General features: G+C 40.9%; 1 protein-coding gene across 7 annotated transcripts in view; it reads right to left on the bottom strand.

Annotated features, from left to right (window-relative positions):
* Positions 1 to 15,119, bottom strand: part of KCNIP1 (potassium voltage-gated channel interacting protein 1) — a 566,415-nt gene that overhangs the window by 315,586 nt on the left and 235,710 nt on the right. The window contains exon 1 of one of the 7 annotated variants that reach the window (XM_088661794.1): positions 14,531 to 15,038. The exons of 4 other annotated variants lie outside the window; for them this stretch is intronic. In XM_088661794.1, the coding sequence (XP_088517920.1) occupies positions 14,531 to 14,591 (61 nt within the window). In that variant the 5' untranslated portion in view covers positions 14,592 to 15,038. Of the gene's footprint in view, positions 1 to 14,530; positions 15,039 to 15,119 lie in introns of those variants that run through there. 2 more of the 7 variants (XM_035105223.3, XM_060271728.2) reach the window with 2 other exon arrangements.

Below are 15,119 nucleotides of genomic sequence, written 5' to 3'. Positions count from 1 at the left end.
TTTGCCCTATAACTAAAAATATGCCAGCTTTATAAACCCCAATCCCCTCATGAAGAGTTTGGTTGGTGTCTCAAGGAAAGACACTGCTATCTGAGATGACAAATAGCGGCCCTCCACGATATAGAGGGTTATTTTCTGCCATGAAAATGAGGCTTAAGAAATGAAAGGTAGGGTAGCTGTGGCAGCATAATCATTTTAAAGCCTTCTAGAAAGGTGATGTGAGCTTTAGAGTTTAAATGATTTTTTGATACCAAACACCTTCAAATATCTAAAGGGCTGCAGCATGGAAGACAGAGCAAGCTTGTTTTCCCCTGTTCCGAATGGTAGAACTTAAACCAATGGCTTCAAGGAAAAGAAAGGAAATTCTGACTAAACACCAGGAAGAACTTTCTGACAGTAAGAGATGCTTGAGCTTGCTGCTCGGTCAGTAGTTCAAATCTGTGTGACGGGGTGAGCTCCTGTTGCTTTGTCCCAACTGTCGCCAACTTTGCAGTTCAAAAGCATACCAGAGCAAGTAGAGAAATAGATACCACTGTGGCGGGGAGGTAAACAGCGTTTCCATGTGCTCTGGCTTCCATCTTGGTGTTCTGTTGCGGCAGAAGTGGTTTAGTCATGCTGGCTACATGACCCGAAAAGCTGTCTGTAGACAAATGCCAGCTCCCTCAGCCTGAAGTGAGATGAGCACCGCACCCCATAGTCACATTCAACCGGACCTAACCGTCCAGGGGTCCTTTATCTTTACTTTTATTAAGCTAACAAAGAGTGGCTCTGTGCCAGATGACAAATGGGTGGGTCTCCCTCCCTCAACTCACTGGTAGTTTGAGGTATGTGAGCTAGAAACTAGAAGCTGGCAGACTGGGCAGGTGGGAGACAGAACAATGCTTGATTTCTGTTGTACTCGAAGGCTGTGGCTATGGGAGAAACAAGAACCTTTTTTTTTTTAATGATAAATTTTTATTGATTTTCCAACAAACAAACATACAAGAAAAAAACATTATATACATCAAGATTGACAGCGCGACTTCCTTCCTTCCAGTAGATGGTAAGTTATTTCAATCTCATATCGTATTATTTAATTCATTATATATGTATCATTGTGGGAGTTATGTTATTACCACTAACGTTTTCATACCTTTATAATTAATTTTTGCATATTCAACAAATTTACTCCATTGCAATTTGAGTTTTCCTTCATCCTGTTCCCGGATTCTGTTGGTGAGTACGGCCATTTCCATATATTCCAGAAGTTTCGACTGCCACTCATTAATTGATGGCATTTCGTTAATTTTCCATTTCTGGGCTATTAGAATTCTCGCCGCCGTAGTGGCGTACAAAAAGAAATTTTTGTCAGTTTTTGCTATTTCTTTGTCTAAAAGTCCCAACAAAAAAATCTCCGGCTTTTTGGGAAAGGTGTATCTCAGAATTTTCTTTAATTCATTGTAAACCAAATCCCAAAACTTTTTAACCTTTTTGCACTCCCACCACATGTGGTAGAATTCTCCCACCGATGTTTCGCATTTCCAACACCATTTATTTTGATTTCTATACATTTTGGATAATTTTACTGGTGTTAGGTACCAACGGTGTGCTAACTTCATTATATTTTCTTTAAGAGTAGTACATGCCGTAAAGTTTAGATGTTCTCTCCATAATTTGGTCCAGCTATCGGTGGGTATATTGTGCCCGAAATCTCTCGCCCATTTGATCATACAATCCTTTGTCAACTCATCCAACGTGTACCAATCCAGTAGTAAATTGTACATTTTTGATAATAATTTTTGACTATTTTCCAATAATTCGATTTGAAATTTTGACTTTTTTGCTTCAAAACCAATTTCTCTCCTGTCCTTATTAAATAAATCATTAACTTGATAATATTGTAGCCAACCGGCGAATTTATCCTTAATCTGGTCATAAATTTTTAATTTAAAATCATCTTTCGTTTTTACAACAATATCCTCATACATAATTCCTTTCCTATCCATGTTCACTTTTCGTATAGCTAAGACATTTAAGGGAGCAACCCACCATGGTGTTTTCCTTTCTAATAGAGCTTTATTACGGTTCCATACTTCCAAAATTGGACCCCTAAATACATGACTTTTAAAGCCAGTATGGATTTTGTTATAGCACAGATAGGCATGCCAGCCGAATCTATTTGTATATCCCTCAAGGTCTAACAAATCCGTATTTTGTAACGTAATCCAATCCTTGATCCATACGAGGCAAGAAACAAGAACCTTTTGGGGTGTTGATCACTGTGAGCCCTTCCTTCGCAGGCTCAGGTCGCATAAATGTGTAAATAAACCATATATCTTAAAGACACCACAGTCACTGGTGCATCTCATTCCAAAGGAAAAACGAACCCTGGGTAAGCACCTGGAACCCCTGGAATCTTGCACCACTCGGAGAAAGGTGTGGCATGCAACAACATGAAGATCATAAATTAAAAGTAAAATAAATGTTGGAGGGAAAGAACAAATGGCCCAGCAAGGTCATGTACTCCACTCCCCGCCTTTTCTGCAATTATTCATGTTCAGGTGTATGAGTGTTAGATCTCCTGGGTTCTCAAACACAACTTTCCATCCCAGATTTTCTGGTTTGGGATTGAGACAATTATAACTGAGAGATTATAGAGCCTAGACACGCTGACCTTCACTGCTGCTGATTATGACTGAAAAAAGAATTGCAATACTAATAACAGAACAAGGCTAGAAAACAAAGCAGTCAACCATTCATACGAGTTTTAACCATGTAGGTACTGTGGGTTTGTTGCATTCATCATCACGGAAGATAACAAGACTTGAAGAGGCAGGATTGGCTAATGAAAAGATGCAAATGAAGCAAAGTCAAGTATTGTTGCCTCAGGAATCGCCTGGATACTGTTCCTTTCAGAAAAATGCCCTATGCTTGCCAGCATTTTAGCTTGGAGGGCTAGGGTAAGCCATATGCATGCATTGATCCATGTTGAAGATGATTAGAAATGATAGCACAACCGCTCAGATATAATTTCTGCAGTCATCTCACACAGAAAGCTCAAAACTACCAGTATTTAACCCTTCTTGAGAAACAGCTTCTCAAATGCTGTACTGTAGTAGTATCCTTTGAAGAAATGAACATCCGTTGAAAGAAATAGTGTTTCTGTTTAAGCTCATGATGAACTAATGACATTGCTAAGCAGAGTGACTGATTTCCCCCCAAGGCACACTTGTTTTTTCAAACATGGCACACAAAGAGTCGTTCACCAACAATATATTAGTTGATACGTATCTGGTCAGCAAATTCCATTTGCATGCACATATAACTGCCTGCACACTCTGACTAGACATGTTTTTACTTTTCAGACACTTCAATAATAGTGGCCATAGCTGCAAACTGGAAAGGTTGCTCTGCAATATACAGCATGCATCAATCAAATTTGAAACTCTTTTAAAATCAACCAAGCAACCAAACACACACACAAAAGTGTAGGACCTCATTTTGATGTACTCAAGTCACTTTTACAGTTTTCTGTGTAGCCACAGTGACTACCACATAGATTTACACTTATGGCATTGATGAACATAGAAGAGTGTTGACTGAAAAGCTCCAACTTTCAATGGCACCAAATAACAATTGTTATTGTTATTACCCTACCCTGGCTAGTTTTCCCCAGCCACTCTTAGCGAACATATTTAGGATGCTTACTTACTTAATTTTGCGATGTGGTAGTTGTAGATCTACTGTTGTGGAAGTGAGATTCCACCAATAGAGACACAATTCTTAAATCAAAATTTCAACACTATTTTTTGTCATTATTTTAAAGCTCAAATGAATGTATGAAATGGCCCTCAAGTCAGGGTCAACATTGGATAACCTGCTTCCCTAAGGCTACTAATACCAGCTGTCAGTATTATCCAAAGGTCAGATGGCTGATAAGGAAAAGAGTACATAAAAAGCAAAGGTAGAGATGATTGGCCATATGCAAAAGCTCAAAATCCACAGTTGGGTAATATGTGGTTTGCACATAACTTGCTTGTGCCTTGAAGCCTTGAAGAAGCGTAAGTGTGTCTGGCTGTTAACCAGAAGGTTGGTAGTCATGCTTAGACCTAGGGGAGGGTTAAAAGGAAAACAGATGGAACTCACCCAGTTAACTGGTGAGATAGCAGGCTGTTGACCCCTGACAGATTGAAAATTGAGCCATAACTCTTGGGAATTCCTCTTGCTCAACAGTTAGGTTGAACTGAGAGGTGGTGGCAGCAGGATGGTCTTGGCTTCAATGCAGCTTGGACAATCTCCAAAGCACCCACCCTTGAAGGTGCATATAGAAGACAAAGGACTACTGTTTCAAACAAAAAAGAGAAGTCCTGCTAAGCATATATGGACACTTTGGTGAAGTTTAAAAAAGGAATGTGGTCATAGAAATTAAAAGGAGCATTATTAACTTTCAGTCTTTTCCTACTCATTCTACACATCTGCCTGCACATTTACCCAGATGAGTGATAACATCAGACATCTAGGATGTACAGTTGACACACCACAACATTCATTGATACACTAACTTCAACTACGGCAACATAAACGGAATTGGCATATACACAAGAAGCCTGGTTACTCTGACAGTTCATTACATTAGGCAGCATGTGATGACACTCATGAAGACATAATTGTATTGCTTTTTTAAATAAAAAATATAATTTAATTTCAATTCTTTTTAGCACGCCACTTAACACAATGGTTCTAATCAACATGTGCAAAACTATAAAATCAATATTTTCTAGATCAGTCCATTGTAGAAAAATGAAACATTTAACAAAAATATTATGTAAATCTAAACCTGTGCCATCTGTTGAGGTTGGGATTTATCCATTTTCCAACAGTATTTGTTCATGTGGAGATTAACACAGTAGGACCTGCCTCACCATTATGAGGTTGTCATTATCTACCATAGAAGGTAGAATAACTTCCTCTCTAGAAAGCAGAGCGGTGCTGTCATTCTAGAAGCTTTGAGGGAGGGGAAAATAGCAATACTGGTAGCAGTTTTATACAGTTAAAAGCAATAATAATAAAGCTGCTTTTTTAATACAGTAAAAGAGGGGGTACAAGAGGGAACTACACATAACAAGCATCTCTTCTTTACTACTACTACTACTACTACTACTCTCAGAATATTACTACTCCACCATGAATATGAGTGGCAAACAGAGGCCATTTCAATCCTGCACAGTTTGCATAGAGTTGTCAAATTGCCCCCCTCCCAGAGCTGGCCGTAAAGACTCCTTGATCCCCATTCCACTCCATGCATTCAGAATACATGCAAAAGGGAAGTGTGGAAGAGACTACAGTGGCTACACTACAATCTGGAGCAATCCTTCCCATAGCTCAAGGAGTGTATCATCAACCTATCAGGACATACAAGCATGAGAACATATGACATTAATATTTCTTGCCCAATAATTTAGAACTCATGTGTAAACTATTCAAACATGGTTGACAATAATAGCTCATAATAAAGTATCAGTTCTGAAGACTACATTTTAACAACAAACATACCGGTATCTGCCAACAGACACCCAAATTGTATTAGATTATGTTAATGCTCAAAGTTTTATTTATGAGGTTCATAAATGTTGATGGTCAGAGAGGTTGCAGAAATTACATTTCTTGCACTTTTCAGGCATTATAAGTGTTAAGTTACCGACCAAAAGTGGTCAATGGAGATAAGTGCACTAGCACTCACTCCCCACAACTCCCTCCACCAACTCATGAAAGGTAAACTTCTCAGGAACAAAGCCTACTGGACTTGCAGAGGCTCACCACCTGTTTTGGAACCCTAGAAAGTCAGGGTTCTAAAATGCAGGGGAAGCTTCCAAAGTACAGAAGACATTGTGCTTCATGAGTTGGAAGGTGATGACAACTGTGATAGGGATAGGCATAACTAGTGCACTCGTCATGTGGTAACAACACTAGGTGAAATATTGGACAGGTTTGGGAAGCATTTTGAAGGTGCTTCCTTGAAGAAGATCTCCTGTAGGATTATGAATTAACGGTGTGTCATATTAGTGCAAAGGGACACGGGTGGCTCTGTGGTCTAAACCACTGAGCCTCTTGGACTTGCTGATTGGAAGGTTGGCAATTTGAATCCATGCAGTGGGGTGAGCTCCCATTGCCCTGTCCCAGCTTCTGCAAGCCTAGCAGTTCAAAAGCATACCAGAGAGAGTAGAGAAATAGGTACTGCTGTGTCAGGAAGGTAAACTGTGTTTCCATGTGCTCTGGCTTCCATCACAGTGTCCCATTGTGCCAGAAGCAGTTTAGTCATGCTGGCCACATGACCTGGAAAGCTGTCCATGGACAAACACCAGCTTCAAGTGAGATGAGCACTGCACCCCATAGTCGCCTTTGACTGGACTTAACCATCCAGGGGTCCTTTGCCTTTACCTACCTTACCATATTACTTCAAATCAAACACATGTGCAAAAGAGGTAAAGGGGTTGTGCTGGAAAGATTGTGAGGAGAGAGGTTAGTTTAAGCATACATGATGATCTTATGTCAGTATATTGACTAATCAGGAAAGAGATGTTCATAGCTCAATGAAACTGTTGACAGTGTATGGCACCTGTGAAATAGGTGAATTCCATGCTAAAGATCATTAGGAAAGGAATTGAATATAAAAATGTCTATATGGCAGTCTATATACAAATCTATATATAGTTCAACCACACTTCAAATATTGTGTATCAAAAAAGCTACTGAAGCGCTCAAAGGGGCACAACAAAACTCCAGACTTATCCGGAAGAGTGGTGCAACTTCTCTGTGGTGAAAGTTTACAGCGTTTGCAGTTATTTAGTTTAAGGGGTGTGGGACATGTTATATAAAATTATGGATGGCATGAAGAAAGTGGATAGAGAGAATATTTTCCTCCTCTCTTTTAGGATCAGCACTCAGAGTTATCCAAATGAAGCTGAGTAGGGGAGCATTTGCTCCCTCAACTTAGCCGGCCACAAACTTTAAAGGAGATTTACCTAAAACCTTTATAGAAAGGGAATTACACAAATTCATGGAGTCACAACTAACCACAATGGCTATATACTACCTGCAGCATAAGAGGCAGCATACCTCTGAATATCAGTTGCTGAAGAACACAAGTAGGATGAGTGTGCTGTGCTCATTTCCTACTTGTGGCCTTTACATAGCCATCCATTAACCAGTGTGGGAAATAGAATGGCAACAAGGCTCTTCTTATGTTTTGGAACCTTGAGAGAACATAATATTCTACTTAATACCTGATTGATCTTGTTAAAAGGAGAATGGGATAATGTGCTTTATTAGCTGCCAAGAGATAATTAATCTGTGAATGGCAAAACTGTGTGTTGTTGAATCCTGGAGATCCTAGTTAAAGGGAACCCTGACCGTAAGGTCCAGTCACGGATGACTCTGGGGTTGTGGCGCTCATCTCACTTTACTGGCCGAGGGAGCTGGTGTTTGTCTACAGACAGCTTCCGGGCCATGTGGCCATCATGACTAAGCTGCTTCTGGTGAACCAGAGTGCACGGAAACACCATTTACCTTCCCGCCGGAGTGGTACCTATTTATCTACTTGCATTTGACGTGCTTTCGAACTGCTAGGTTGGCAGGAGCTGGGACCGAGCAACGGGAGCTCACTCCATCGCGGGGATTCAAACCGCCGACCTTCTGATAGGCAAGCCTATCAGACCATAGCGCCACCCGTGTCCCCAATGGATAGTTAGTTAGACACCTTCTATTTCTCAGTGGAGGTAAAAATGAAGGGACAATACAGAAAACTGATTGAGTACACATTGCATGTGGATTTTATCAGAAGGGTGACAAAATTATTGGAAAACTAGAATCCTTTTTTCTGTTTATGGGCTGTGTACACACCGTGTGCACACAGATTCAATGCATCCCATGTGTGCATGGTTTTTTGCATCATCCACATGACATTGTTCCCATCCAAGTGACAGTCTGCACTTTCCCCCCATTTAATTTAAATATTCCCAATCCATGGATAAAGTCATAGGGAGGGGGTGGAATCCAACAGAAAATTGCATGTTACCTGACTGTGGACACACTGAAGTGCATCATGGGTGGAAATTTTTTTATGTGTGTGGTGAGGTTTTGCTGTGTCATCCATCACCATACCCCCTGCTTCCACTGGGAAGGTACTCCTTGGTGAACTGCTGGTGGAACTGGGTAGGACACAGATTTTTAACATTATTTTTAACCCATCATTTTGTGAAAATCTGGCATATCAGAAAACTTGTATCTTAGAAGAAACATGGCAGTGACAAATATCTGCATGCATGCCCACCATGGACCTCAGTTTTCTGGAATTCATGTGTGTGTGTGTGTGTGTGTGTGTGTGTGTGTGTAAGTACTAACTGAGGGGAGGGGACAACAACACAAAGTGGGAAGGGTGACAACTCAGTGGAAGAGCATCTGCTTTGCATACAAGAGGTCCCAAGTTTAATTCCTTGCATTTACAGGTAGGAGACACGCCAGCCAGAAACTTTGGACAGCTGCTGCCAGTCAGTGTAGATAATACTGAACTAGATGGATCAATGGCCTGACTTGGTATAAGGCAGCTTCCCATGTTCAAATGCATCCCATCAAACACTACCAACTATTGTGGACTTGAAACAGTGAGATACAGAGCAATTAAAAGTGCTCATGTGTAGACAAAAACGCAGACAGAAAAAATGGATCTGTGTAACCCATTAATTCCCTGGTGTGTACACAGACACTGATAGCCATCAATTAGAGTGGATCAGATTGACACATAAATACAATCAAATCATAACATTAGCGGCAAGTTACAGGGTTTGTATGAATGTGAAAGGACTTAAATGTCATGCTTGGGAGTAGGGGTGTTTGTTGAAATTTGTATCCATGTAGCTTTTTGTAAATCCAAAATAAACAAATCCAAATAAACTGAATGTTACCCAAAAGAAAGGCTACGTAAGTAATAAAAGAATATGTTTTTCAGTTGGCCAGAAGCATAGTAATCTGTATTCATAAATGGTTCAACACTCTGTGTGCTGCCCAGAACTTGGCTATTTTTATAGATATAAGGATTGCCAAGAAAACAAAAAATGGGGGGGGGAACATTGACAGGGGATAAGCATTTAAACTTGGATGAGCAATAATAATAATTTTGGTCTTTAAAATGAAAGCAAAAACTGAAAGTGGCAGAGAGAATCAACATATTCAAGAAGTACCTATGTAATCTTCAGTTAAATGTTTGATGGAGATACTGTACCTAAATCCACTCTAGAATTAGTATGGGCTGAACCAACTGATTCCACCCCACTAGAGCTTTCTGTTCCAGCACTCTTACTCTTCAGCACTCATAAACCCCTTTCATGTATGCCTTCCAGGAATGAACACACGTCTGCAAAAAAGCCATCCTGGCTGCAGGCTCTGCCCCCAGTCTATACATGTTTATTAGAATTTCTAAAGAGTCCCCATTCAAGCAGCTGTACACATGAGAGACTCTCCAGATGTTCTAATCAATATGCATGGTTCAGGAGTGGAATCTGCTGTGCTTTTCCCTCATATGAATTTAATTTATTAGCCTCAGAATCTGCTCCTAAAAATAGTGTGACTTTCCAGTCTTTGAGGCAGGAGTGGGGAACCTGTGGTCTTCCAGATGGTGCTGGACTACAGTTCCCATCATCCCTGATCATTAGCTATGGTGGCTGGGGTTGATGGCCACTCAAGTCCCACAACATCTATAATGCCATGGGTTTCCCATCCTTGATCTGTTCTAGACCATTATTTGATCACAATGTGCTATCAAAGAATAGGAAGCTTAGAGTTGTATTTTTCCTTGTGCAGTGGAACAACCTCCCCCTCTCCTTCCCCCATGTGGCTGCTGAATCTGTTCTGGAAGTTCCCCCAACCTCCTAAGTTTTGCACTAGCACAAAAGTGCCATTGAATACCACACACAGGATTATAGAATAGTGGAAAAGAGCAATGCTTAGTCATTTCAACCAGACTCTTGCCTTGAGGTGATGATAAGTTCAAGAGTAGTACTGTCAGTGTCCTCTTTTCTGGTTCAGTTTCTCAATGCTGATCCAGTTTTGATGGCTGCTCCCAGAACCTGTCCTTGCTTTTTAATAGTAATATTAGGGTTTTATTATCACTGCTGTGAGTGATAATAGGTGGGTGTGATCTGCTTTTTAATATTATATGGTGTTTCCTGCCTTGTGTCTGCCATTCCTTTTTAAACAATAGAGGGATTCAAATGTTAAGAAATAAATAGTTTCAGGCACTAAAATATTGACCCATTTCTTCAGTTCAATAATGCAGTTCAATGATGCATGTATTAGAACAGACTATTATTAAATTTACTAGACTAGTTCAAGCCCAAGTTACAATCCTGAAAAGGGGAAGACAAGTAGCACTGCTACCTTTGATAACAATTCAGATATAAGTAAATGAGTGCACCAATATTTCTTTTACAAGGGACATGCACTTTGTGTAGACACCTTACTGGCTAGCTAGATCGACCCAGATTGCTAGTCTAACGATATGAACAGATATTAACAAAATAGAATTGCAACAAGTCAGAAAACCTGCTAAAGAGCTGCTAAAAATACAGAAATATTTGCAGCACCCAAAGAAAAGGTAACAGTAATGATGCCAAAAGAACATGAAGCAATGACTCCATTTCTCAGAGTATAATGAGGAAGAGCAGAAGTCCCTATTGTTGCTATAGAAAATACAGTGGTACCTCGGTTTATGAACACAGTTGGTTCCGGAAGTCTGTTCATAAACTGAAGCGTTCATAAACTGAAGCGAACTTTCCCATTGAAAGTAATGGAAAGTGGATTAATCCGTTCCAGACGGTCCGCAGAGTAACTGTTCATAAACTGAAGCGAACTTTCCCATTGAAAGTAATGGAAAGTGGATTAATCCGTTCCGGACGGGTCCGCGGACTACTCAACCTGAAGCGTTCATAAACTGAAACATGGGTGTAATTGGTTCCGGAAGTCTGTTCATAAACTGAAGCGTTCATAAACTGAAGCGAACTTTCCCATTAAAAGTAATGGAAAGTGAATTAATCCGTTCCAGATGGGTCTGCGGAGTTCATAAACCGAAAATTCATAAACCGAGGTGTTCATAAACCGAGGTTCCACTGTAACCAATACCTGGTCCAAACAACTACTTGAGGTTGGCTACATCTAGAGGAGTTTTTGACTCCATGCTTTTGAACACTTGATCTCTACTAGGCAACATTGTGAACTGCTATTGAACCTCCCCCACAGTGTCAAAAGAGCTTTACTATGTAGCATGGTGGAGCTGCTATTGAGAAAAAGCAAAGGCCAAATCTCCCTTGAGCATTCTGTTCTTTGGACCCAGGCCTTGGTGTATGACTTTCTCCACAAATATACTTGCAATGGTTGTACACCAAATAAATGTATTGTGTTATTTGGCCACAAATCTAAACTGATACTCCTGCATAGACCAGTGGGTATGATCTGAATCAGCAGCAGCCACACAGCTAAGTGTGACTGATATTGGTTCATCATCATCATCACCACCATCATCTTATTTGTATCCCGCCTTTCTACTAAAACCATGCTCAAAGCAGCTTACAACATGAAAATTACAATTTACAATTACAAACATAACAAAAGTAGTCATAAACAAGATATACAACACATCAAAAAGTACACAACCATGTACTGAACAATCTCCATATAAATCAAAATTTCTAAAAAATAAGGATACAAAAAAATTAACATCAACAACAGCAAGGAAAAACCCCATACAATACCCCATCCCAAGACTGTTCAGCAGGTTCACCTTTCATAGCTGGAGTCAGTCAGCCAGCCAGCCAGCCAGCCAGCCAGTGCCTTGCCCACCCAGGCCAAGTGGGAAAAGGTCCAGAAGGCAAGGAACATGTCTTCCAGGACTCACAGTCAAGAAGGTATCTGGACTTTTCAACGGCCTCCTCTTTTGTATCTGGAGTCAGTTAGGGCGCTGCCCTCTCAGGCCAGGTAGAAAGAGGCTAGCAATTCAGGGAGCAGGTCTTCTAGGACTCACAGCCAAAATGGTTACAGTCATACCTCGTGTTGCATTCCGCTCTTGTTACGGACTTTCAGCTTCTGAACGCAGCAAACCCGGAAGTGTTTACTTCTGGGTTCGCCGCCCGCACATGCAAAGCGATCTGTGCGCTTCACACACACACAGAAGTGCTCAATCACACTGCGCACATGCGCAGAAGAGGCACTCTAGTTGTTGACTTTTCGGGGTGCGAACGGCACCCTGAAACGGATTAAGTCTGTAACTAGAGGTACCACTTATTACTATTACTAATTAAACAAGTGATTACTATATTGGTTATGTCTTTTTTATGACAGAATTATATTAGTAGTTTGCCAAGTAGTTTATGTGAGAAGCATCAATCATTCATACTTAACCAGAGTGTGAGTGGCTACAGTTTGTAGGCAATAAGATGAGACTACAGTACTTACTTGGACAGCTTACAGAAACTGGTTTCATTTATTGGGTTATAAATTCTACTAATTGACATTATCAAAAGATAATGTGTTCCTCTATTCACAGGAGGGACTAACCAATTCTTTCCAGTCCTAGCTGTAAATATATATATATATATATATCAGAGAAGCTCAAATATGCTTCCAACCTGCTTTAGAATCAATTGCATCATGATCAGTAGAACAAAGTGACCACCTCCATTAGCACTGTTCAAGCACTGCTCTTGGAAAACTATTTTTGACACTTGCAGTTGAAAGATCACCACCCACAGACATCCACAGGACACTTAACTACCACAAGTCACTTTAAAAAATAATAGTTAGTGACCACAAGCAATGTCAAATTGCTTCCCGAAGTACAGCAAACTGATGGACCAAACTAAGTTGCAAACTAAGGGGGAATATATTGTAAATAATAGCTAGAGCCTGGAACTTGAAGTCAATCTGAATATTACAGAGGATGATTTCAGAGCAAATCAGAACTGCATTCTAGCAGGTTTTTAACTAGGCTTTTTGGAAAGCCTCATAGTCATACAACAAGCACAATTATTTCAATAAACCTTCAGAGTGCTCCCCTATGCAATGGATTGCTTCTACTTTCACCAAAGACTGAATATGTGGTTTGGTGTGTCTAACCCATAACTATAGCCCTCAAATAAATAACTTTCATGGAGGGGAGATAGTCATTCTGCACACAGATAAGCCGCTGAAATCCCATTGACAGCTACAGGATTTAGGTAACCTGAGAACAATATTGCAGTCACAATCTACAAAAAGACTTTTGTGGGAAGATGTTTGGGCTGGATACAGCCATTGCATTTGACCGATGAAAGGACTTGGATAATTGAATGGTATCCAAGTATCATATCAGTATATACATACATAAATTGCCTTATAAATCATCCAATTGTTTGCATTTAGGATCTGATTTCCCCACTTCTCCTTTATTGATATTTGAAAGGCAGAATGAGTTGGCTTGCAGAGAAAACAAGGAAAAAAAGTTATTTTTAAAAAAAAATCTGCCAAAAACTATTGGAAGGAGATCCTGTTCAAAGGCTGTGATCCAGTACGTGTAGTTTTTACATTATAAATGCTGGTTCTGGTTCCAGAAAGGAAGAAAACCCTAGAGTTTTAACACAGAGAGGCGCGCGCACACGCACAAACACCGACTCATCCTCTCCAACTCCACGTACAAGCGCTGTACTTCAGCCCCACCCCCCTAGTGTGCCTCCAACTTTCGGCTTTCCTTCCTGTGATGCTGAGTTAACCCTACTGAGAAAACAGAGCAAACAAACCACCCACTTTCGACGCTGGAGACTTCCTGGAATATTAGCATGCTAGATGGCAAGTCTTGCCGACTTAAGGATTGAAGACGAAGATGAAAGATCTTTGAAATTCTGCTTGCTAGCTTCCCTCTCTTCTCTCACTTCCGCTCTTTAGGGAAATATATACGTATATCCCCCTCTCGTCTTCCTTTCCAAATGATGAACATTAGACATGCACTGGCTGCATGGCTTACACACGATTAAGGGAATTAACGTGCGTACGTCTCTCTCTCTCTCTCTCTTTCAGCAACCCCAAAAGGCAGCTGGAAAATATTTTGCCACCTTGCTAGCCCCCCCCCCCCGGCAAACGAATAAATTAAGAACACAGCATGGGACCGAGAGTAAACAGGTTTTCCTCCGCGAGTGTACTGCACACAGCAGGTTGCCGAGTTCTCCTCCTCACACACGTCTGCGTGAAAGGTTTACAACATTTCAAAAAGCAGCTTCCAACACAACCCCTGAAGCCACCCACTTTCCCCTCTTCTACAACCGCTAACACACAACGACGAGCTCACACACATGCACACCCTTCGCTGTCATTTCCCCCCTTAGCGCGAATTTGCCTCTAACCATCAGTGTGTAGCTCTGTTAGTTGCAAGTGGCACATGCTTCGCTTTGCTTTTTTAAAAATGCCCAGTGCAAAAATCCAGTCTTTGCAAACACACATGAGAAAGGGGGGAAAGGGGAAAGATTATCCTTACCTCTCGAGGGTCTTCTTTGTTTGGTTTGCAGAGAAGAGAACGTGCCCATTACAGCACCCATCGTAACTGCTACTTGGGTGAGGGGTTACAGAAAATATGCTTCCCCTCCCTCCTCCCAGTGAAACACCACCACCCCAAAAAAATCTGTTTGGAATATCTACTCGGAGAAAAAGGAGGAGGGAAAAGCAAAGCACTGCAGCTGAGCGTTCAGCAAGCGTTAAGCTTTGAGATTTTTTTCTCCCCCTTTCAGTCAACACACACATGCACTGACTCACAGCCGGCTGCACTCTTATTATTCAAAACAGCTCCCCATCAAAATTTAAATGCTAGGTAGATTCCCTCAGACCAGAGCTGGCAGCAGATGCATCAAAATATTTACTGGAGCACAGCCACACAAACACACAGGCTAATTTTTTCTCTCGTTTCCTTATGGCTCCAACCAGAAGCCTGTAGGTCTACAGGGAAAACATCAATGCATCTCTTCCATTGTATACTAAACTACCATTCTGCAGGCATGGCGAAGGTCTCAAGGGATGCCAAGGGACTCGGGCTGAGTACCAATCATGAATGAATGAATGAGAACTTGCTG

Source organism: Zootoca vivipara, chromosome 2, assembly GCF_965207765.1.
Source record: "Zootoca vivipara chromosome 2, rZooViv2.hap1.1, whole genome shotgun sequence".
Lineage (NCBI taxonomy): Eukaryota > Metazoa > Chordata > Lepidosauria > Squamata > Lacertidae > Zootoca > Zootoca vivipara.
This window is presented reverse-complemented; position numbering and strand designations above follow the sequence as displayed.